Genomic DNA, 24028 nt, shown 5'->3' with positions numbered 1-24028 from the left:
ACCCCTCGGGCGGGGTCAATTCTGAACCCGGGGGTCATGATTTGAACAAATTTTGTAGAGGTCCACTAGGCAATGCTACATGTGAAATATCTAAGCTCTAGGCCTTCTGGTTTATTTTTAGAAAAATTTTGAAGATTTTCCTATGTAAGATCAAGTGACCCCTCGGGCAAGTCAAATTTTGACCCCGGGGTCATGAGTTGAACAAATTTTGTAGAGGTCCACTAGGCACTGCTACATGTCAAATATTTAAGCTCTAGGCCTTCTGGTTTATTTTTAGAAAATTTTGGAGATTTTTCTATGTACAATCAAGTAACCCCATGGGGCAGGGTCAAGTTGACCCGGTGGGGTTGGGGGTGTCATGATTTGAACAAATTTTGTAGAAGTCTACTAGACAATGCTACATGTCAAATATCTAAGATCTAGACCTTCTGGTTTATTTTTAGAAATTTTTTGAATATTTTCTAATGTAAAATCAAGAGACCCCTGGGGCGGGGTCAATTTTGACCCCGGGGGTCATGTTTGAACAAATTTTGTAGAGGTCCACTAGGCAATGCTACATGTCAAATATCTAAGCTCTAGGCCTTCTGGTTTATTTTTAGAAATTTTTTAAAGATTTTCCTATGTAAAATCAAGTGACCCCTGGGGCGGTGTCAATTTTGACCCTGCGGTCATGATTTGAATAATTTAAGTAGAGGTCTACTAGGCAATGCTACATGTCAAATATCTAAGCTCTAGGGCTTCTGGTTTTTGAGAAGATTTTTTAAGATTTTCCTATGTAAAATCAAGTGACCCTTGGGGCGGGGTCAATTTTGACCCTGGGGTCATGATTTGAAAAAACTTGGTAGAGGTCCATTAGGCAATGCTTCACACAAAATATCTAAGCTCTAGGGCTTCTGGTTTTTGAGAAGAAGATTTTTAAAGTTTTTCCTCTCGGTTGCCATGGCAACCAGAGTTCTGCATGGAATTCAATTCTTTGAACAATTGTGAAAGGGGTCCACCCAAGGATCATTCCTGTGAAGTTTGGTGTAATTCTGCCTAGTGGTTTTCAAGAAGAAAATTTTTTTAGAAAATGTTGACGGACGACTGACGACTGACGACGGACATTGAGCAGTCACAAAAGCTCACCATGAGCCTTTGGCTCGGGTGAGCTAAAAACATTTGTTTGTTTGTTTTGATGAGGATTTTACATCATTTTACAACAGCTGTTTAATAATGGCCAGTTTATCAAATCAGGCCAGTAATAAATTGTTCTTCACAAATAAGTGACAAGTTCCTATCAGAAATGGACCACGATTTACTTCAGAACATATACTTCCATGTAGACAAATAGTCTTGTGCTATCCTGTCTGAGCAAATCAGGTCAGTAGCTTGTTGAACTTTATGATGGTCAGATTTAAATTAGAATGTGTTAATAAAATTTGAGCTTATTCATACAAGAATAATGCAGGCACATTAGTTGTAGCAGTGTTAACACTCCAATTAAATACCAGGACTGTAAACAAAGAAACAAAAGTAACATGATAGAATAAGCAATAAATCAAGTCAAACCTTCCTTTATCAGCCACCTAATGGTCTGAACACTTTTTCTGGCATTTCTCTTTCAACAAAAGTTCTTATTTTATGACTTATCTCATTATTTGAATTCTGGTCATGTGGAGGTGCACAAAAAAAAGATATTCATCGCAAAAAAGGTGATATTCCTGTAAACAAACTTGACCAAGCAACTATGCATGGCATTACAAAATACAGATCTGTCTTAACACCAGCCAATGACACCTGATTTCTAAAAATTAGTAATCCACATTATCTTTTTAGATTTCTGAAATACTTTACAGATGAATACCATTACTCTACAGGCTGGTTGACAGTCTGTAGACATTTTTTTTCTTATGCCCACTCTAGCAAACTTTTTTATTAGATATTAACCACCTTACCCTTTATCAGAGTTGTCATAAAATAAAATATATACTGTATGATAATATGTGTGACTATCAAAGTCTATGGTCCTGTCCAAGGAGATGTTCACTTCAACCCGTCAGCCTGACAAATATCATCTTGGACAAGTCCATACATCTTGATACTGGCCTCATCATCATATAACAACTATATACTATTCATATGCCAAGGCCAAGTAATAGTTAACTGATTAAGTTATAAAAGACGTGCTTCAGACAATCAAGTAATGACTATAAATGGAAGGTTTGACTGTAAAAAGCAAAGTATGAGCAACAAAATCAATGGCTATCTCTGGATGCTGACAGACATGCTGATTCCTCTATCTAACACAATATAGAAGGTAACTATAACTGGCCAGTCATATCTGCACATATGGTCACATGTTCTTGCAACTGTTTTCAACAATTTACCAATTCATCTCAATACCAGAACTTGCTTTAAATAAATTTCATGCAAAAACAAACAAGATAATTCTGGAAGTTATTTCGTAATTTGGCTAACATTATGCAAATGCTATAAAAAATTTTGATGTTAAGGGTATTTAACAACAAGAAGTTCACATTTAAGCTTTATTCAGAAAGGACTTTCAGTTACTAAGTGGAAACACTCTTCAGTATAAAGGTCAATGTGAGCTTGACCTTTGACCTACTGTCCTCAAAAACAACAGGGTCACCTACTTATCACAGACAATCATCTTATTATGTTTGATGACTGAAGGTCAAAGCATTCTTGTTTAGCAGAAACCTTTTTCAGTATTAAAGTGTGACCTTGACCTTTGACCTACTGACACTAAAAACAATAGGGATCATCTACTGACCACAGTTCTTCTTTGTCTAAATTTAAACTTCTTTATAAAAATCAAATCTAATGCCAAAGAAAATGTGTGTTGGACATCTTTTGGAAAACATAACGCTGATGCCCATTCAGAACTCCCTTGACTAGTACATGCCTGAATATTTAATCAAGACCTTAATTAAGCACCTGCATGTGGTATAATTCAATATATTTCCTTTATGTGCAAGTATCACTGACTAAAAGAAAAGAGTAATGTGTTCATATAAAAAATAATGTGACTTTTTACAATAAGAATAACCATTTATAATAGCAGGAAGAAGGAACGAGACATCTAGGATTTGAGAAGTTTTGCAGCCCTCGTGTTTGCCTCTCTGATACGCTCCTCGTTTGACTCGGACTACAAGGGTTATACAAAACATTGGTTAGCACAGAATTTCATCATATTGTACAACAAGATCAACATAATTTTTTGCACTGGTATTTTAAAACATGACACTAACATCTTTATTAACTTTGCCATTAGTCATCATAAATTCTTATTATTTCTGCAGCTTTAAGAAACCAGATTTCATAATCTGCAGCTCATGTCTAACAGGAAATTCAAGATATTGCAAAACAAACAGAAAATTACAGTCAATGCCATTCATTAATTGTGAAACATTAAAATGAACTCTGTTTACAGAAATTTATTTTCAGTTATATCACAGAACCAGTTTTAACAAAGCTTCCAACATTCGTTGACATGGCAGACAGAAACTACAGTAGGTTGATGTAGCAACTGGGATTGTCCGACACTACGTAAAAAGCCTACTTTGTACAAAAAGCTTAATTTGCTAACCATTGACAAAAGGTTGTACTGTAATCACATGCAAATGTTAGTAAGTATATATTACCTAACTTTATATGTGAGAAGTGACTTCTAAAATAACCCTCGCTACAATTAAGCCATTTATTTACATTTTCTCCGACACCCTAATGGCCTATTTCTGATATATCAAATGAGTTATCTTATTTTAGCCAAAAACCAGCTTCCAAATGACAAATTCATTACTCCAAAGGATATAAACACTGATATATATCACCATTTATTCAAACTCTTTTTCCAAATTTAAATAGAAGCAGTGCGGAGAGACAGGAGATAATTACCTTTTGGTTAATTCTGTCTAGCTGTCTGTTTTGCGAGCCGATTTCATTGCCCATATCAACGGCCATGTTTCTCAAATTACCAAGCATACCGCTGACCTCTCCTAGATTCTGTTCCATTTCATCCTCCCGTGCATCGTTTGTAATCCTGTGTAACAGAAAAACAAAAAATTCTGACAGCAATTCAATATCATTGAGCAATCTTTCTTCGCATAATAACAGCTTTTTTGCTTGCAGAAAACATCAAAACATAATTATAGATGAACATTTTTATGTCTTTGTAGCTTGTTTCTTATCTTATTACTCTCTAGCTTAAATGAAGTTTGATACTAATAACAAAGTTACATTCAGGAAATAATAATGGAGTTAATTTTTAAGGCATAAGATATCAAATATGAAACAAGTCAATGAAAATCAGAAAGTGAAATGACAAAAAAGTAAGAATAAAACTGTATACGAAATGGTGCAAAAATGTGTATTTGAAATTCATAAAATTTCATCGAAAGTGCAAAAATGTGTATTAAAGCTAGATACTGATCATGAGTGTGCTTAACAACAATGTGAAGATGAATTTTACTGAACAATTCAATTCAAACATGAAAAGTAGCAGACACAATTTCACTATGATTTAAGTTTATATTTGTTAACTATGTTCTAAACTGTTTTAGTCAGAGAATATAATTAATTAATATTCAACAGTGGCATATTATATACTAAACTTGTATTTTTTTTACTTTTTGGAAGATGTTCTTTAAAGAAAATGTGGACTACTGACAGACATCTTTATGATCATACAAGCTTCAGAAAAATTAGCAAAAAATGCTAAAATGATTCTGTGCATTAAATGTCAACATTTCAGGAAGACCGAGCACAAGCGCTAAAATTTTCTTCAAAAATTAACTTTTAAATGCCTGTCTAAAGGCGACATAAACTCTAAATCAGTTTGAAGAAAAACGATCACTCTCTTGATATGAAATGATAGTGTTAGAGCAGAATACTGTCTCTACACATTCAGATTTCATGGCAAAAAAAAACATTTATAACTGTGGTATAATAAGAACATGCCATATTCTCTTGTGGCTGCATCAGCTTTACTTTAGACAGTAATAAAGCTTTTTGTTTCACTGCATTTTGTTGTTTCTGCTTTTACCAGTAAACCTTAAAAACTTATGCATCAGAAGCTTGTTTTTTTTCTAATTTATTACAACAATTTGCAAACTGAACCTTAAATTCTAGTCACAACTCTTAAATTAAAAGGAAACACTTGAAGATGCTTTTGTAGAAAAGCGCATGTCTCCCCTGGCAAGAAGTCATAAGGGACAGGAGCACGGGGATCATCTACTGAGCATGTCCAATCATCCAAAGAAGTTTCAACTTTCTGGGCCTAGTGGTTCTCAAGTTATGGACTGGAAATGGTCTTTCATGTTCTAGCCCATCTGACCTTGATCTTTGATTGAGTGACGCAAAAATCAAAAGGGGTCATCTACTCTGCATGTCCAATCATCCTATGAAGTTTCAACATTCTGGGTCAAGTGTTTCTCAAATTATTGATCGGAAATGGTTTTCCATGTTCAGGTCCCATTGACCTTGACCTTTGATGGAGTGACCCCAAAAGCAGTAGGGGTCGTCTACTCCATAAACCCTACCACCCTATTCTAGACCAAATGGTTCTCCAGTTCTTGTGGTCAACAAGTTTCTGGTCTATTTTTTAAAAGTTTTATTCATTTGCAATTACCAGTGTTTCAAAACAGACGATAATTATTTGAATGACCCTGAAAAAAAAACAGTTAAAACACTGTAAAACATTTACAGTGACAACATGTTTTGTTACTAAGTCACCTTTTCTCCCAGTTAATAAAGCTCTATCAACTGTTCATCCCAAACCTAATTGTATTAATGATCAAGAACCACAAGCCTTAATTCAACTTTAGAATTAGATTTTAGGATCTTTCTATCACAGCTCAGTTCATGATGTAACTAACTTCATCCACAGCTGATAAGCTAATTAACTACTAAAAATTTCAATTTTATGAAATTAAGTTCTGTTAGATTGCTGACAAGATTCAAAGTTGGATGGAGGTATCTCAATAAAAATATTACTGTTGGTATTTCAAACTTGCAGAATAAATGAACTGCAGGAGGCATATAACCTAACACAAGAGCACTCACTGGTCTTAGAAGTGAAGCTCAAATTCCATGTTTTGTAACTGTACAATTACCGCTATCTCAGGTATTTTAAGAATGAGTTGAAATCAATTTATAACACTGGCTGATTCTATTCAACACACTTTGCATAAAGAGGTGTAACAGTAAAAGTAGCATTAAAATTACAGAATTGTTTCAAATTGTTTCAGGTATTAAAGGGACTAACCCTCACATTTTAGGAGAAAAATAATTTCTCTCAAAAATCCATAAAAAAAAGAGTACTCTGAAAGTGAAGAGTGGTACAAAATTCAATGACATAAGATTTTTGCAAGATATTCTTATAACTAACCAAAAATGTTGTGCAGAAGGTAGTAAACCATTGCAACGCTTTTGAAATAATGCAGAAAATTTACATTCTTCTTGCATTTTTACCAATATCTAACTTACGTTCAACCCACTTTATCATTTTTCAGTGTCATATATACATTCTACATCAAACTTTTTGGAAATGAACATACTGAAAAATTTCACCCAACTGTGGGCAAGTAGCTTTAAGTCAAAGTATCTTTTTGCACTGGTACCATTTATTCAGGAGAATGGGTGCGTATTTTTTTCATAAAGTTACAGATTTCTATGTAATCAATCATGTATTATGCACCAAAATATTAAACTCGACTGTAGTCTGTAGTCTTGCATGTAAAGTACTACTCACAATCAGGGTGAGCAACACCCAGACAGACAGCAGAGTATCTTGAATAATCTCTGTAAATGTCTGACATAAAATCACTATTTTAACACTACACCACATATAATCACCAATTTGATAACGCCAACAGTCTGCCTCAAATTTCCTCTCTTGATGAATATTAAATAATTACGTTTATTTGTTTCAATACGACTTTGCCAATCAAACTGCACTTAACCTGGAAATCCCCTTTTCAGTTCAATCAATTTGTGTTTTGCAAGTGGGAGGCAGAGAACAATTCTAAATCTTTTAAAATTCATTTTCAAGTGATGAGACGGAAGAAACACAAAATGTTCCTTTTCTCATCAATCAATTGAAACCAAAGCTGTCATAGAATAAATCTGTATAGATTCAACAATGCATTAAATTTGGGAGACTGTAAACTACAAAAGCTCATTCTCTTCACTCATATGAAAAATCTACAAGATAATGCTGAAACTTTTTTTCACAAACTCTGAATCAGTTTAATGTCCCTGCTCAATTTACATTATATCAATTTAATAATATGCAAAAGTTATGAAAAGGACATCTTTTTAAGCTTTTTTTTTACCTGCAACAACTTATTTGTGCTGTCATGGACAATATACTCTGTTATCAAACAGAAATTCCTATTTTATGTGGCAAAGAATCAAGTGTCCCTACTATAAAACTGATTTTGGAAACCATTCTCAAATCACAAGCAACAATTGGCTGTTTCTGCATACAACTTTAAAATCAACCAGTGGATAAGCTGCATTCTGAGACAAGGCTGAAATACAGATTTATAGTAATATTTGTTACAACAAGAGTTGTCAGGGGGACAACATGCTTGACCATCCCAAATTTTTTTGCCAAATGAGAAGTGACAAAAGAATGCCAGACTGTCACAAAATATGCCCGTCATCGAACTTGGCCTAATTCAAGGGGCATAATCAAAGACAGCCTGAGGCGATTAGGGTGGTTATCAAACTTGTCGGAGATATTATGCACACAAACATTGTCAGCAAGTTTGGTGAAGATCGGATGAAAACTGTTCGACTTAGAGACCGGACAAGGCTAAATTCGCAGTTTTTTTTAGTAATTCAAGGGGCATAATCCAAGAGTGCCTGGGGCAATTTGGCTGGTTATCAAACTTGGTCAAGATATTATGCCCACAAACATTGTCAGCAAGTTTGGTGAAGATCTAAAGAAAACTGTTTGACTTAGAGAGCGGACAAGGCTAAATTCGCTGTTTTTTCGAGTAATTCAAGGGCCATAATCCAACAGTGCCTGGGACGATTTAACTAGTTATCAAACTTGGCCGAGATATTATGCCCACAGACATTGTCAGCAAGTTTGGTGAAGATCTGATGAAAACTGTTTGAGCAGACATGCTTTGGACTATTAATTATATCATTGCCATCTATCATTATCTATTCCCTTCTGTCACAAAAAAGCTATCATCGGACAAAAGAAAATTAAATACCAGCAGGGAGATATAAAAATGTAATTCAAAAACTATTCAAGAAAGAGTTATGGTTCCATCATTATTTCTCTCATTGTCGCCTATCATTATATCAAGTTTCATCTTTTTCAACCGGATGAAAAAAAAGTGTGACAGACTTAGTGTCAAGAGATGGAGACACCGTCTACATTACTATATTCCCCTCCCTCTGACGTCTGAGCTACCTAACCTTTAACCAAAAAATGTCCAACACTCACCAAGACCAATCCTTATGTGAGGCCTGATGAAAATACCGGTAATTAAGAAGATATAGTGAAAATGAAAAGCTAGCCATAAAACTTTAACCTGAATGCAATATTGCTGCCAAGACAAGGTTGAATACACTATTCCTCTTTATTCATCTTCCTAACAGTCAAGCTAAAAACTGGCACAGAACACTCATGAAACTGAAATATTTTGTCTCTGGTGGGCTTAATAGCAATTAAAGTCATATGTTGTTCATTACATTAGTCCAACACACTGACATCATGAATCTAGGAAGGAAAAATACATCATTTTCTGCCTGGAGAAATCAATGACCTTTGGTGGTTAGAGATTACATAGCTATAAAAATTAGTGTCTCAGAATAATTTGTTTATTTCAATTCTCAAGGGTGTCTTTCCTCATCTATATATTTGATAATACTGAAAACATTCGTTTTGTGATGGTTAACCTTCTTTCAAGGAATTATACTATGCATGATTCTATCTTTTCCAACTCTATTAAATGACTAGTTGTGTGGTAGTTTTATACTGAGGATATGAAGTTATTAATGGTTCATTTTCTAGAGATACAAGAAAAATAATTTGCTTATGTGGGTGGTCTAAAAAGTACCATCAACATGAAAACCTTCCATAAAGAAACATTTAGTCGAACCTTATGACTATACCCTTTGTAACTAACCTATTTTACTTGATAAGAAAATCAATCTATAACTCAATCATATTTTTTAAATATTAAAAATATTTACTAGAACATACTAATATACTAAAGTAATATGTTTTTACACGATACTAATATTATCTTTCTGTGTACTGGAATAATTCAAATAAGGAAATCCTATACACAACAAACAGTTCTCAAAAAAATTCAATATCATCAAAACTATGAAAAAATGTGCTACAAATCACAGAAACAAATAAGTTGCACCATGAGAAAACCAACATAGTGCATTTGCGACCAACATTGATCCAGACCAGCCTGCGCATCTGCGCAGTGTGGTCAGGATCCATGCTGTTTGCTAAAGGTTTCTCTAATTGCAATAGGCTTTGAAAGCGGACAGCATGGATCCTGACCAGACTGCACGGATGCGCAGACTGGTCTGGATCAATGCTGGTCGCAAAATGCACTATGTTGGTTTTCTCATGGCACAGCTCAAATAACAAATATGAAAATGACACAAAAAATGAAACAGTAACATCAAAGAAAAGTAACATCATCAATCTACCTCATTCACAGCAGTCTGAGAAATGAACATAGAAAATGAAAATTCAGAGTAAAGTTGCAGAAATTTTACCAACATCTAGATCTACATAATAACCATATTACTGAATTTTTAGTTGTTATTTTTTGCGATGTCTGAAGTCGTTTCTAAATCCGGTCTACTAAATGCAGTACTTTTGTGAAAGATTTCTTGGTACAGAAATGGACATACTTGATTAGATGTCATGACATAGCTACCGAGCTGATAATTGGAAATGTCACTGGTTTCATTAAAGATGAAACATAACAAATGACCTTGGAGATTTTATTAATAAACTGGCCTTTTAGGCATGGAATGTTCTAGTAAGTTATCCGCCACTTTCAGAAATAATGACAAAGGCTTAACTTCTGGTCAAGGAAATATAATGCATTTCTACAATTGTCAAAATTGTCTTCTGAAACTTGAACCAGTTACATGTAGCAAGTTAAAAATATTTTGTTTGTTTGTTTGTTTTGGGTTTAACGCCGTTTTTCAACAGTATTTCAGTCATATAACGGCGGGCAGTTAACCTAACCAGTGTTCCTGGATTCTGTACCAGTACAAACCTGTTCTCCACAAGTAACTGCCAACTTCCCCACACGAATTATCAGAGGTGGAGGACTAATGATTTCAGACACAATGTCGTTTATCAAATAGTCACGGAGAACATACGCCCCGCCCGAGGATCGAACTCGCGACCCCGGGATCCGTGAACAAAATACCGAACTAAATTGAAAAGAAAAACTCTCAACATCAGACTTTCTCTGTAAGACATTCTACCAGAAAATTTTGTCATATTCTCCAAGTAGCAGTACGTTTACTGTCACTTTGAAAAATTATGAGCACACCTTGAACAAACCGGATGAACGAACTCTAATAATATTTAATAATAAAATCTTTCGATACAAGGGAGAAGTTTTTGAGTAATTAAATGCTTGTGCTCAAGCAGTATTTCAGTTATATAATAGGAGTGGTAAATCAAGGTGCTTTTATTTCTGACCAGTACTAACTGGTTTTCACTTAAGTATAAACCTTTGTTCAGGTGAGTTAACAGTATGTAATGAATTAAGCATTAACACATTTTAGGAAGTTCCGTCCATTCAAGGTAGTTGACATCTAAACTTATCAGCTATTTCCTATCCTATCTGTTTTCTAGTTTCACAAGGAAAAAAATATGATATTGTACCATAATTCTACCAGCTGGATTTCAATATTTATTGACAATATTCAGTCAAATTCCTGTATGAAATATGATCAGTCAGGCTAGACAGGCCTTTTCTATCAGACTATACAAACTTTCAATTCAGTATATTCAGATAATGTCTCCTTCATTAAAGAGTCTAACGAAAAAATGATTTCAAGTCTGGGCAGAAAGAAATTCTATATTCTGAATATAAGATTTCCAATTTTAGTGCTACTTGAAGGCAATGTTTCAATATCTGGGAAAAATACTACACCCTAACAACTACTGTCAAAATAAATGCTATTAATACTTTTTACAATGTAAATTCTGAGAATAAAAAAACTACAAATAGAGTATTTGTTAATGCGTTTCCAAATTATTTACAAATTCAAAATAATTTTTACCAGTTTTTGTTCAAAGATGATAAAAATAAAATGGCTGTCTGGATTTTTTTTCTAATTTTTAAAAGAAAATCTATTTGAAAAAAAAAACAACAATTCACCTGAAAGGACAATACCAATTATATATGTTAGATTTTTATTTATATTTTGATCAAAATTGAGGGTCCAGTGAAGCAATTAATTTTTGTTAAATCTGGCAACATATTCTGGGACGTTTTCATATTACAAACAATAACCATGAATACCTCAGTACAACTGTTCAAATAAGCAACAAGTTTACTGTAGAACTGAACTTTTCAGTAATACAATGAATTTAATGGCCTACATTGATTTTAACAATAAACGATTTACAGTTGTAGCAACATAAGTTTTAGAGTCGAACAGTAGCGAAACCAGTTTATTCATAGACTTACATGAGAGGGTTGCCATATTCCTAAACAACACCGCGTCTACTATCAGACAATCAAAGCAGACCAATATATTCAGATTTGTTTGCTATATTTATAGTTTTGAACATTAATAATGGTACATTCAGTTCAGCCGTTTTACTCCTAAAGCATTTTCCAGCAGCTCTTGATGACACTTATACCGAGAAGTTTTAACAGATGATATAAATCCCTCTATAATACTCTCATAACAATTCATCTTAATCATGAATGTCTCAAAATTATATGTTTATATTAACCTTATAGAAACTGATAGATCACTTAAGACCCTATTTACATACATTATATAAAGCAATTTATTGGCATCACACCAAGGAATATGAAAAGAAAATGTCTCATTTTCTTTATTCATATTTCTCTTCAAGTATGATGGAATTTCCAGACAATTCTATTTAGACTAATACAAACGTCTCATAGATTTTACAGAGGTATTTATGAATTTGTGCAAATTGACACCATTTTATCCTACATTTTCAATAATACAGAAGAGACCTTTCACTTACTGCAGACAATTTATTACCATAATGAGTTTATCATAATGATGGAAATGAAAAAGGGATGAGTATTTTGGAATCAATGTTGCCTGATTAGCAATGTTGCCTGTAAATGATGTTGCCTGATATAGCATATTGCCTGATTAACGTACTTTGTTATGAAGCCCCCTGTAGGACCAACGCCATTTCCTTGACCTACTACCACCCTAGGGCCATTAGTGTTTACAGTACCATCCTCAGACGACTTCCATGTTTTGTTGTAGTCACTGCTCTTCTCAAAATTCTTAGCTCTGAAAAACCATGCTCGAAAACATAAAAAGCAAAATAACGAAAAAACTAACGAAAACAATAAAATTATAAATGTACAATAACTGTGAATAAAACATGTGTAACACATGCGTTTCCTCCTTGACATGTGTACGACATACTTTGTGACAAACGCCCCTGACATAATCGCTTCTCCGCCCACCATTACACGGGGACCGTCTGTATTCACTGTTCCATCATCATTCGCCTTCCATGTACCTTTATCATCAAACTTTTTGGCTCTGCAACGGAATTCTATTACAATACAATATATTTTATCATGACCCATTCAAAGACACTCTTGTTCCCTTTTCAAATCCTACATGCCCCTCTGCTCTGCAATCACCCTCAAATATGATAATTGCTTTTTCTAAAGACTTTATAAGGTCATGTGACCAGTAGTATGAAATCTCAGCTTTTTCAAATATTATTTCCGTCAAGTTTTGCAAGGCAAACATTAACATTTTTAACCTGTTTGTTTAAATATGCAGATTTCTTTACATCATCCTAAGCAAATATTGTAACCAAATTAATATTTGTTTTGAATCAATGCTGAGAGTACAGTTTCCATGAATAATTCAAAAGAAGCATCCATCAATGTGAAATTACTAGTATACACGAATATTCAAATTTCTGTGCAAATATGTCGGTCATTAACAAAAGAAGAAACAATTAAAGGTCAATGGATCGAATTGATGCTGAAAGCACATTTCTCTTTTTTGTTGGTGGAGGAAGGAGGAAGGGTTTGTCACAAAGACAATTTATAGTCATATGGCATCTTTCAAGCTTTAGACAGTGGAGGAAGACGCTAGGTGCCCCTCCACGCACTATTTTCAAGCATGGGCACGCACATGGGTAGAACCATTGACCTTATGTACGTTAGCTGAATGACTTCCTTGCATGAAAGTTTACATTCCAAGTGAGGTTTCAAACCATAGCGGTGATGAGCAAGTTATTCAAAGTCATTAACTATTACCACATGACCATACAGGCATATTTTTATCTGTAATTGTAATTCATGTCTATTAAGCAGAATGGACTTTCCGAGATCAAAATGTCTCAAACAACCTGCCTCTTCCATCTGACATAGCAACATAAACTGCAATGGGTTTGTTTATGAATGCAATCATATCATAGCACTGAATGATATATATATATATACAACATCAACACTAGAATGCAACAAAGCAAAGCTATCATTAAAGGTGATTAATACACCCACCCCCAACCCCTCCCCCCTTCCTCTGATGTAGGAAAATAAAATGTTGTAATTGGGACCTTTGGCCTTGAATTGTGACATTGACTCTGCGCTCTGCATGTTGTCTTCATGAGGGTAACAACTGAAGTTATATCTGTGTAACAGAATTCTGCTTAAACCAGTGCTCCTCATGAACAGACTTTACAAAACCTGAGTCTTCTATCAGTTTGCTTGGTTGCATTCTATGCTTCCAAAGGATCTTTTTATAAAACATATTTACACCAGGCTGTGCTCTTAAGACTTCAAAATCTTCAATCATGTAACAGGTTAACAATAAATTTCTTTTCTGAGAAATTATTGTACACTTACATTAAATAAAATATATAATATATTAGGCCTGGTGCACAAAACATTAATAGCAAACCTGTCTATACAATGGTATGTGATTCATTCTCATTTTTGAGCTGCTTGAACTGTTTCCACCTGTGGAATCAAAACAAATTGCATATACTTGAGTAGAAATAGTGACAAACAAGAAGCTGCGTTCAATAAACGCTTGATGACCCCAGTGGCATCCTTGTCGATAGATTTTGCACCTAAGTCCAAAACGAGGTCAAGGTCAAACTGAGGTCAGGTGATGTTTGAAGATAAGGAATGGTGACAGTTTACATCTGTATTAGTATCAATTCATTCTTGTAAGGGGTATTGATGCTAGACGAAACAGTCCTATTTGGTTAACCAAGAGAAGGCCCATATGAAGCAACCTAAGTCCAAAATGAGGTCAAGTTCAAGGTCAAACTGAGGTCAGGTGATGTCTGAAGATGAGGAATGGTCACAGGTTACATCTGTATTAGTATCAATTCATTCTTGTAAGGGGTATTGATGCTAGACGGAATGGTCCCATTTGGTTAACCAAGAAATGGCCCATATAAAGCAACCTAAGTCCAAAATGAGGTCAAGGTCAAACTGAGGTCAGGTGATGTCTGAAGATGAGGAATGGTCACAGGTTACATCTACATAAGTATCAAGTCATTCTAGTAAGGGGTATTGATGCTAGACGAAACGGTCCCATTTGGTTAACCTCGTACGGACGGACAGACAGGACAATCACTATATGCCTCTGCTTCAGTAGATGCCGGGGGCATAAAAATTACACAATGGTGACATACTTTCATGTTGAACATTACCTTTTCCATGGCAGTACACATAAACCACAACATTTCTCCATGCCTTCCAGATTCTTCTCTGCATCCTTCATATCTGTGTTGATCTGGTCCATGCCCTCTTCAATACGATCCAGTTGCTCTAAAAAAATACAACAATAATTACTGCACATCTTGTACATATAAACACATTATTTTCTTTTTCGGAAGTGTCAAGTTATGTGACAAGTTCTGAGTCTCTCTAAAAACAGCAAAATTGCTAAATGTTCAATGCACATCTTTTCAACAAGTAAAAGCATAGATTTTAAAGAAACTTTTAAAAAGCACATTAAATCAAGATTGTCACAGTGTCCTACAATAGATAAGGATCAAGATACTTTGATATGACTATATGAACATTTTATCTCTAATTTTTAGAGTCCCCAGCTCGTTAAATATTAACAAGAGGCCAAAATCATCCTTAGTCGCTCACCTGAAGAGGACATTGTGACCATCTGACCTTGCTTCTATCAAGGTTTGGTGAAAATCCTTTCAGTAGTTCATTAAATTAAGTTTTTCAAATGTTTTTTTTCTGTATAACAGAAGTTATTTAACATTGTTGGCATGGAATTTGGTGATTTCAGCAACACTAGAGAATTTCAAGGCAACATGACTTTATGGATTTTAAATTTTAAAGATTTAATAACCGGAAATCCATAAAAGGTAGTCTGCAATAAATATATCTTCAGTTGGCTAATATCAAAATAGCAAATATCTAGCTCAAAGCTATTTAGCAAATCAATCTAAACTGCAACAATGTAAAACATGGGCTAAAACTCTTGTTGCCTAATTGCATTCATCTGCAAAACTAAAATACCAAACAAACAAATAAATTTGTCTTTCATAATCATCTTTGAAATTTAAAACCCTTCCCCAATTAAAGAGCAGTTCTGGCTGAAATCAAGAAATTTTCTGCCAACAAAAAACAAGTTCACAGTATCTCAACAGATTATTTTTACAAATAATAAAATCGATGAAAGGAAAATAAAACAGACACAGAGGCTATATTGTGAAATCACCTGGTAGACAGAACACCCAATAAAAAATACATATAAAAAAGATTTTGTCTTCCATAAAAGATTAATTTTTCCGAGCTCTGAACATTTAGTGATCTACTGATGATTAAAATCATTTCCCGTAACACTGCAAGAGACATTTATGTAATTCCGAATCACTGAACATACAGAATACTTAAAAGCAAAAATATCTGTCTACAGTAAGTGTTCAAATTGCTGACAGCAGTGCATTTTTCAGTTCTAAACCCATGTCAGACAAATTATAAAGGGGTTGGGTGGGAAGTGGAGTCGGGGTAAGTCAGAGTAAGTTCTGACCAAAAGGTTCTTAAGTTAATAAGTTGTAAGTTTCAAGGTCATCAAGACATGGCATATGTTTTGAACACAGGAAATCATCCTACAAAAGTTGACCACTGGAAGTCGAGATCTCCAGTTACAGACAGAAAGGCAACTATGACCTTGATCTTTGAACTAAAAACAATAGAAGTAATCTACTGACCCAGAAAAATTGGCTTTGGCAGACCAAAGAGCACAACAGTCCCCAGTCAATCATTCTATGGGTTTGTCTGACACCATTTTCAGCCTGGAGGTCTCTCTGGCCTTGACCTTTGAGGCACTAATCTCAAAACTACTGATCACAGGAAATTATCCAATAAAGTTTGACAGTCATAAGTCCATGTGTTCTCTACTAACTGATGATACACTAAATGCCCCAGGCCTGATGTACCAACTGGCATGTGCAAAATAGAATATCCCTTAGATACCATGTTTTGATACCATAGTGCTATCAGCTTAAATTAATCTATTTTAGCTCAACTGTGATAAAAGCTGTAAGGTTTTGAGTCGGTTCCCTAGAAAAACCAGCACTGATGTCATATCAGAAGGTGCGATCATGACCCCCATGGAGCTCAAACCCACGCCCACCAACCTGAGTGGCGAGCACCTTAATATCAGTTAGTGAACATAACTCATGTAAGGATTTATTCTACACCATTCCATAATCTTACCGCCTTGTTCATCCAACATAACCAGTGTCTTTATACCAACATCCTGGCTCTGAAAGCAAGGGAGACAACACAATGTCAAAACATGCTACAACACTCTACAACAAACTTACTACTTTACAAAGTGATCTAAAAGAAACAAAACACAACATTCCTGCAAAAAAGATGATGAAATGAAAGAGAAGAAACTTGAATCAAGACAATATTGGGGCAAGTTCATTTTTTCAAGATTATATGGCAATCCATAGCAATTTTCCAATTATATTTTTAAATCACACACTGGCTTTGGCTAACAGAACCTTCATCCTAGATTACAAAAATTAGTAGATTAGTAAAAAAATAAAAAAAACTCTAAGTGCTTGTAATTATAATATAACTTCTCAGAAAAATAATCATACAACTGAAGTATAGGGAATCTGCAAAATGAGAAAAAGCAGAGAAAGATTAGGCAACCTAGCATGACCATAATGTATCAGTATTGAAGAGATTTTGCCATTATTGTAAAAAGAAGAACCAAAGACAGTGCTTCGTAATTACTGGAACTAGTTGGAGCTGCCCTATAAACACTCAAAAACTATTTTAAAAATAATTCAACATACTGTCTCAGAAAAAATAATTAATGCAATGTTGTTCAAAGGTAATGATCTACTTTTGATCCTTACTTTAAGTAACATAATTAAGGTAATTCTGCAGGTATTTCCACTGAAGAACTTAATTAAACCCTCATTTCTGAAAACTTCAGAATGTACTATGAAAATCTGGCAAATAAAAGACATAAGCTTAATTTTTTTACTATACAGATTTGAAAATTTTGAACCTTAAGCCAGTTTTTGTAATGGAAGTCTGGGAAAAATCACAATTATTATTGCATTTTCACTGTCAACACTGACAAAATATTTCTACAATGTAGATTTTAATGAAACTTCTCACAAACTTCAAGGCAAATCAATTGTATTGTTTATTATATGGTCTGTAAGTATTCAGTATAGTGAACATAATTTGAAGGATCCTAATTGACAATTTCAGCATAATTTAGCAATTCATAACTAACATGTGTCTTAGTACCACAGGTCCACTGGCATATTCTGCAAAGCAAGGGAGCAATATTCAAGGTTTCAGTCTAACGGTAACAACAAACTTTTAAATCAAAGCAATACCTTATTTTGAGCAAATGATCCTAAACAAAAAAATCAAACTATTTGCAATTAAGGTGTATGAAATTGCACTAACCAGAAGAATCCTTGATCAAGATCACATGATAGGTGCAAGTTTCATTTTTCAAACCTTATTTAGCTGGCATATTAGGGAAAATTGTGCCAATTATATTACTATTCAAGAGCCTAACTTTGAAATAGGTGGAACCAGACGGAAACTGATGCCCAAGATTCAAAAAATATCAGCATAGTTTCAAAAAATAATAAAAACTCTAGTGCTTAGCGTAAAATAAAACTTGTGCAGTAATTTATACCTTCATCAACCTGAAGTAGGGAATCGCAAAATGAGGAAAGTTAATATCTGCAAAAGACTGAAAGATTAGGCAACCTACATATCATATATTTTAGTATTGAAGAGAATTTTGCTTATTGTAAAAAGCAAGAACCAAAGACAGGCATTCGTAAATGTACTCAACTGGTGGAGCTGGCCAAAACACTCAAAAACTTTTTAAAATATTTAAATACTCATCAAAAAAAATTATGCAACTGTTTTACAAAGGTAAATGATCTACTTTTTCCTTTACTTTAATACATATTAGTAAGATTCTGCAGGATTTCCATGAAAACTTAATTAAAACCTGCATTCGAAACTTCAGAAATACTGATGAAAATCTGCAATAAAAAATCCTACTGAATTCCCATTTTACTATACAGATTGAACAATTATGAACTAAGCCATTTTGTAATGGTAAATCTTGGAAAAATACAATTATTATTAGCATTATCACTTGGTAACATGACAAAATATATTCTACAATGATTTTGTGTTTAAATGAAACTTCTCATACTAAACTTCAAGGCAAAATCAATTGTATGTTAATTATATGCTGTAACTTATTCAAGAATAATGCATAAATTTGAGATCCATAAATCGCAAGCAAATATTTCACATTATTTGGAATTATAACTAGAATGTTCTGTAGACACAGGGTTGATGTCCCCCCATTGTTATATTTTGTCACAAAATAAGGGCAAAATTCAAAGGGTGCTGCATGTGTGAAAGGGCTATAGCCTTACAAACATTTTCATAATAAGAGATTCTTTTCTAACCCATCATGATTTTGAGCTATTGAGCATCACAACAGAAAATCACTATTTTGGCTATTTCAGGGTGACACTGTGCAATTACACTAAAATTCCATCAAAGAAGAATGCCCAGTGTTCATACGATACATCTGATAAATGACTCAGGCAAGGTTCCATGATTTACTCACATACCTTTTTGAAGCTAGTGCCGTATTAGGATTAAAATGTGCATTTTTGACATATTTCAGGAGCCATAACTTTGGAAATAAGGGGTGGAACCAGACGGAAAATAGGAGGTGCCCAAGTTCATATCATGATAAAGACTCATGCAAGGTTTCATCAATTTATATGAAATTCTTCTTGAGCTAGGCGCGTCACAAAGTGAAAATGTGCATTTTTTACCCTTTCAGGGGCCATAACTCTGGAAGTAGGCGGCGCAATCAGACGAAAAATAGGAGGTGCACAAGTTCATAATTATCATGATAAAGACTCATGCAATGTTTCATCAATTTATATCAAATACTTTTTTAGCTAGGCACGTCACAAACTTTTTTGATTGGACACATGAACGCACAGACGCACGCACGGACAAGACCAAATCTAAATGCCCTCTCAACTGAGTGGTGGGGGCACAAAAATATCAACATCTTTGTTATCATTTTTTATCATAAGAAAGAAATGTTGCCCTTTTTACAAAGGTACACATGGGATGCCACATGATTTTCCTTTCAATATGCTAGGTCCTTTCTTTATCCTATTATCTTGATAAATGATGTTCTGTCACAGCTTCTTGTTCATCAAAACTGCAGAACTAAGAAAATAAGTGAATGAAGTATTGCCATGCAATACAAAGTCCCCTACTGGAAGGCACCTAATTTTCTCTACTGCAGTGTAACATAATGAACTGATATCTGTCAATGATGTATAAACAATATTGTACTACATATACAATATGTTTTAACAAAACACTTGGATTAAAATTTTGCATATATAAAAATCTAGTTGTTTTCATATGGATTTTTTGGCCGATTATAAAAAAAGTTATCATATAAGTTATTTATAGTAACAACAAAGGGAAATTAATCCTAAAAAAAAAAAAAAAAAAAAAAAAAAAAAAATCTATATCATATAAGTCCACAAGAAACTCTTTACCAGGTAGAGATAGGTCAAAATACACCTAAAACCACAGAAAAGTGGTCTTGATTTTTCCCTACTGCCAGTAATAAAGAAATTACAATATAATCTATTTATAGTAACAACAAAGGGACGTAATTCTAAAAAAAAGGGTGCCTCATGGTGGTGAAATTTGTGCCAAGTTACATCAAATTCCCTCCATGCATGAAGACGAAATGCTCTGGACAACGTCATTCTTGAATTTGACCTTTGACCTTGACCTTAACCTAGGAACCTGGTTCTTGCGCATGACAATCTGCCTTATGGTGGTGAACATTTGTGCCAAGTTACATCAAAATCCCTCCATGCAAGAAGAAGAAATGCTCCGGACAAAGTTATTCTTGTATCTGACCTTTGGCCACTAAGTGTGACCTTGACCTTAGGCCAAGCGACCTGGTTCTTGCACATGACACTCCGTCTCATAGTGGTGAACATTTGTGCCTATTAATATTAAAATCCCTTCAAGTATTGTTGAGTTATAGACTGGACAGGAAAAAAATCCTATTGACCTTTGACCTCCAAGTGTGACCCTGACCTTTAAGCTAGGATTCTGGGTGTTGCGCATGACACGTCGTCTCATCATGGGAAATATTTATGCCAAGAAATATTAAAATCCCTTGATGGATGACAGAGTTCTGAATCGGACAGGAAACAAGAGCTGTCGGAGGACAGCAACGCTCGACTATTTAACAGCCTTGTCGCTTGAATGAATAAGAAAGTCGAAAAAGGGACATAATTTAGTAAAAAAGTAAAATAGGGTTATGGAACCTGCAAAGTGCTTATCAGCTCATGACAGTGGACAAGTGTATGAAGTTTCAATCCATTCCCATTAGTGGGTACTGAGATACCAGCTTACATATAAAAATTTAACCCAAAAACTCCTAAGTTGAAAAAGGGGCATAATTTTGTAAAATGCAAAGTTGAGTTATTGATCCTTTGCACTGCATGTCATATCATGACAGTGAACTAGTGTGTGAAGTTTCAATCCTTTCCCATTAGTTGATACTGAGATACCAGCTTACATACAAAAACTTAACCAAAAATTTCTATGTTGAAAAAGGGGCATAATTTTGTAAAAAAGCAAAATAAAGTTATGGGACCTGCTTTGTGCATGTCAAATCATGACAGTGAACAAGTGTGTGAAGTTTCAATCCATTCCCATTAGTGAGTACTGAGATACCAGCTTACATACAAAACCTTAACCAAAAAATTCTAAGTCGAAAAAGGGGCATAATTTTGTAAAAAAGCAAAACAGAGTTATGGAACCTGTGCAATGTAAGTCAGTTTATCACAGTAAATAAGTGTGTGAAGTTTCAATCCATTCCCACAAGTGGTTACTGAGATACCAGCTTACATACAAAACCTTAACCAAAAATTTCTAAGTCAAAAAAGGGGCATAATTTTGTAAAAAAGCAAAACAGAGTTATGGAACCTGTGCAATGTAAGTCAGTTTATCACAGTGAATAAGTGTGTGAAGTTTCAATCCATTCCCACAAGTGGTTGCTGAGATACCAGCTTACATACAAAAACTTAACCAAATCGGGACGCGGACGCCGACGCATGGGCGAGTCCAATAGCTCTACTATTCTATGAATAGTCGAGCTAAAAAACCGTATTGACCTTTGACCTCCAACTGTGACCTTGACCTTTGAGCTAGGGGTCTGGGCTTTGCACATGACACATCATCTCATCATGAGGAACGTTTGTGCCAAGTAATATTGAAATCCCTTCATGGATGGCAGAGTTATGGACCGACAGGAAAAAAGCCCTGTTGACCTTTGACCCCCAACTGTGACCTTGACCTTTGAGCTAGGGATCCGTGCTTTGCGCAAGACATGTCGTCTCATCATGGAGAACATTTGTGCCAAGTAATATTAAAATCCCTTCATGGATGACAGATTTTTGGACCGGACACGAAACAGACCCTGTTCAAGCCATGTTAACATTTGACTGCCATGTGTGACCTTGACCTTTGAGCTAGGGGTCCTGGTTTTGCGCATGACACATCGTCTCATTATGGGGAACATTTGTGCCAAGTAATATTAAAATCCCTTTGTGGATTGCAGAGTTATTGATCGGACAGGAAAAAAGCCCTGTTGACCTTTGACCTCTAATTGTGACCTTGACTTTTGAGCTAGGGGTCTGGGTTTTGCACATGACATGTTGTCTCATCATGGGGAACATTTGTGCCAAGTAATATTAAAATCCCTTCATGGATGACAGAGTTATGGACTGGATACGAAATTGCGGGCTGACTGACGGATGGACGGACAGAATGACGGAAAAGCACATTCCTATAGTCCCCGAAACTGGTTTTCAACCAGTAGGGGACTATAATAACAAAGAAAAAACATCAGGAAACTGGTTCACAAATTAGCCCCTCCTGAGCAACAACCTCTATGCAAGAGGGTATTCTATGATTTTCCTAGCAGCTTTTGTTCCAGAGAGGGTGCAATGTGCTTCTTAAGAAAACAGTAGGACTATAATGAAAGATGTTTTATAAAGATGGACGTGATTCCTATCTAACAAATTTAAACTCCAGATTGTTTTGTGGGGTATCTGAATAGAAATTCAGACTCAAACAAAAAAAATAGCACTACAAGTTTTAACATCATTTCAATTTACATTGAAACTCAAACAAACCTGAAAATCAAAGGAACTAAGGGTACAGTACATTTACAATATTTATGTGCACGTACTAAGACAACATACTATAACAACAATACTAAGTGGCAGTACAATGCTCATACAACAAATTACGCAGAAAAACAACAATCAGGCAGTTGAATGAAATGATGTAAAAAAATAATGAATGCTTCAAAAAGACATGGCTTAATGATCAACTGGCTTCATGTAAATAAAACTGAGGTGAAATTTAAATTTGTCTGATTTTAGCTGGGAAAATGAAATTCAGTATCACAAGACTTGAGGCAATATCTGAAAGACTCATAAAGATGAAAACTGCCTTTGCCTAACATTGGTATTTTCTTTCCTTAGAGTATCAGCAGGGCAGATTCCTTACATGAGAAAAAGTACTCCTGAAGTTTAAACCAGTTGCAATACAGTGAAACATCGCTCTTGCTTAAGCACACATGACTTTTCCAGGCCCATTCAAGTAATTCATTTATTCCTAGGTATTTTCCTTACATTTTCTATGTTCGGATGCCTCAGAACCCTGCACCACTCAAGCATTTTGTTACTCTGTTTGCGACCTCAAGCAACTGGTATCTTACTGTAATCTCAAGTCTCTATAGGAATACTGCAAAAATATTTAGCATCAAGTCCATAACACATGCTATTTGGCTATTATTTCTTCAGCTAGTAACATCATTTTGTCGGATTTTAACACTCCTTTATTATGAGAGGATCATTAAACAGCCAGTGTTATAGAGAAATCATTAAGCCAGGTCTCCTAAAAGTGAAAAATGATTTTCAAGTTTCACAAAAAGGCTGTAGCCATTATTGAAGTGTGCCTCTTACCTCCCTGTTCATCTAACAATACTAGAGTTGTGATTCCCGCCTCTTTGGCCTACCATTGTCAACAAGAGCAAACAAGGAAAGCATGAGATATTTACTAGATATATATGTTTACCATTCCATACATAGTACAGTACAGCTCTAAGTCACATTAGATACAGCAGTCTTGCTCTCAACACTGAC

The 24028-nt window shown here is 34.8% G+C and overlaps 1 protein-coding gene across 9 annotated transcripts in view; it reads right to left on the bottom strand.

The window, feature by feature from the left end:
- The window catches only part of LOC123544878 (synaptosomal-associated protein 25-like), a 102758-nt gene that overhangs the window by 13986 nt on the left and 64744 nt on the right, over positions 1 to 24028 (bottom strand). For 2 of the 9 annotated variants that reach the window (XM_053540998.1, XM_045330971.2), the window contains 4 exons: positions 23849 to 23897; positions 14924 to 15041; positions 12385 to 12522; positions 3898 to 4042 (listed from right to left, as the gene is read on the bottom strand). In XM_053540998.1, the coding sequence (XP_053396973.1) occupies positions 3898 to 4042; positions 12385 to 12522; positions 14924 to 15041; positions 23849 to 23897 (450 nt within the window). Of the gene's footprint in view, positions 1 to 3037; positions 3149 to 3897; positions 4043 to 12384; positions 12523 to 12660; positions 12781 to 14923; positions 15042 to 16958; positions 17008 to 23848; positions 23898 to 24028 lie in introns of all 9 variants that reach the window. The other 7 variants (XM_053540988.1, XM_045330970.2, XM_053541010.1 and 4 more) reach the window with 6 other exon arrangements.

Source organism: Mercenaria mercenaria, chromosome 1 (assembly GCF_021730395.1).
Source record: "Mercenaria mercenaria strain notata chromosome 1, MADL_Memer_1, whole genome shotgun sequence".
In the NCBI taxonomy this organism is placed as follows: Eukaryota; Metazoa; Mollusca; class Bivalvia; order Venerida; family Veneridae; genus Mercenaria; species Mercenaria mercenaria.
Note: the sequence above shows the minus strand (reverse complement) of the source record. Positions and strands in the feature narration are given on the sequence as shown.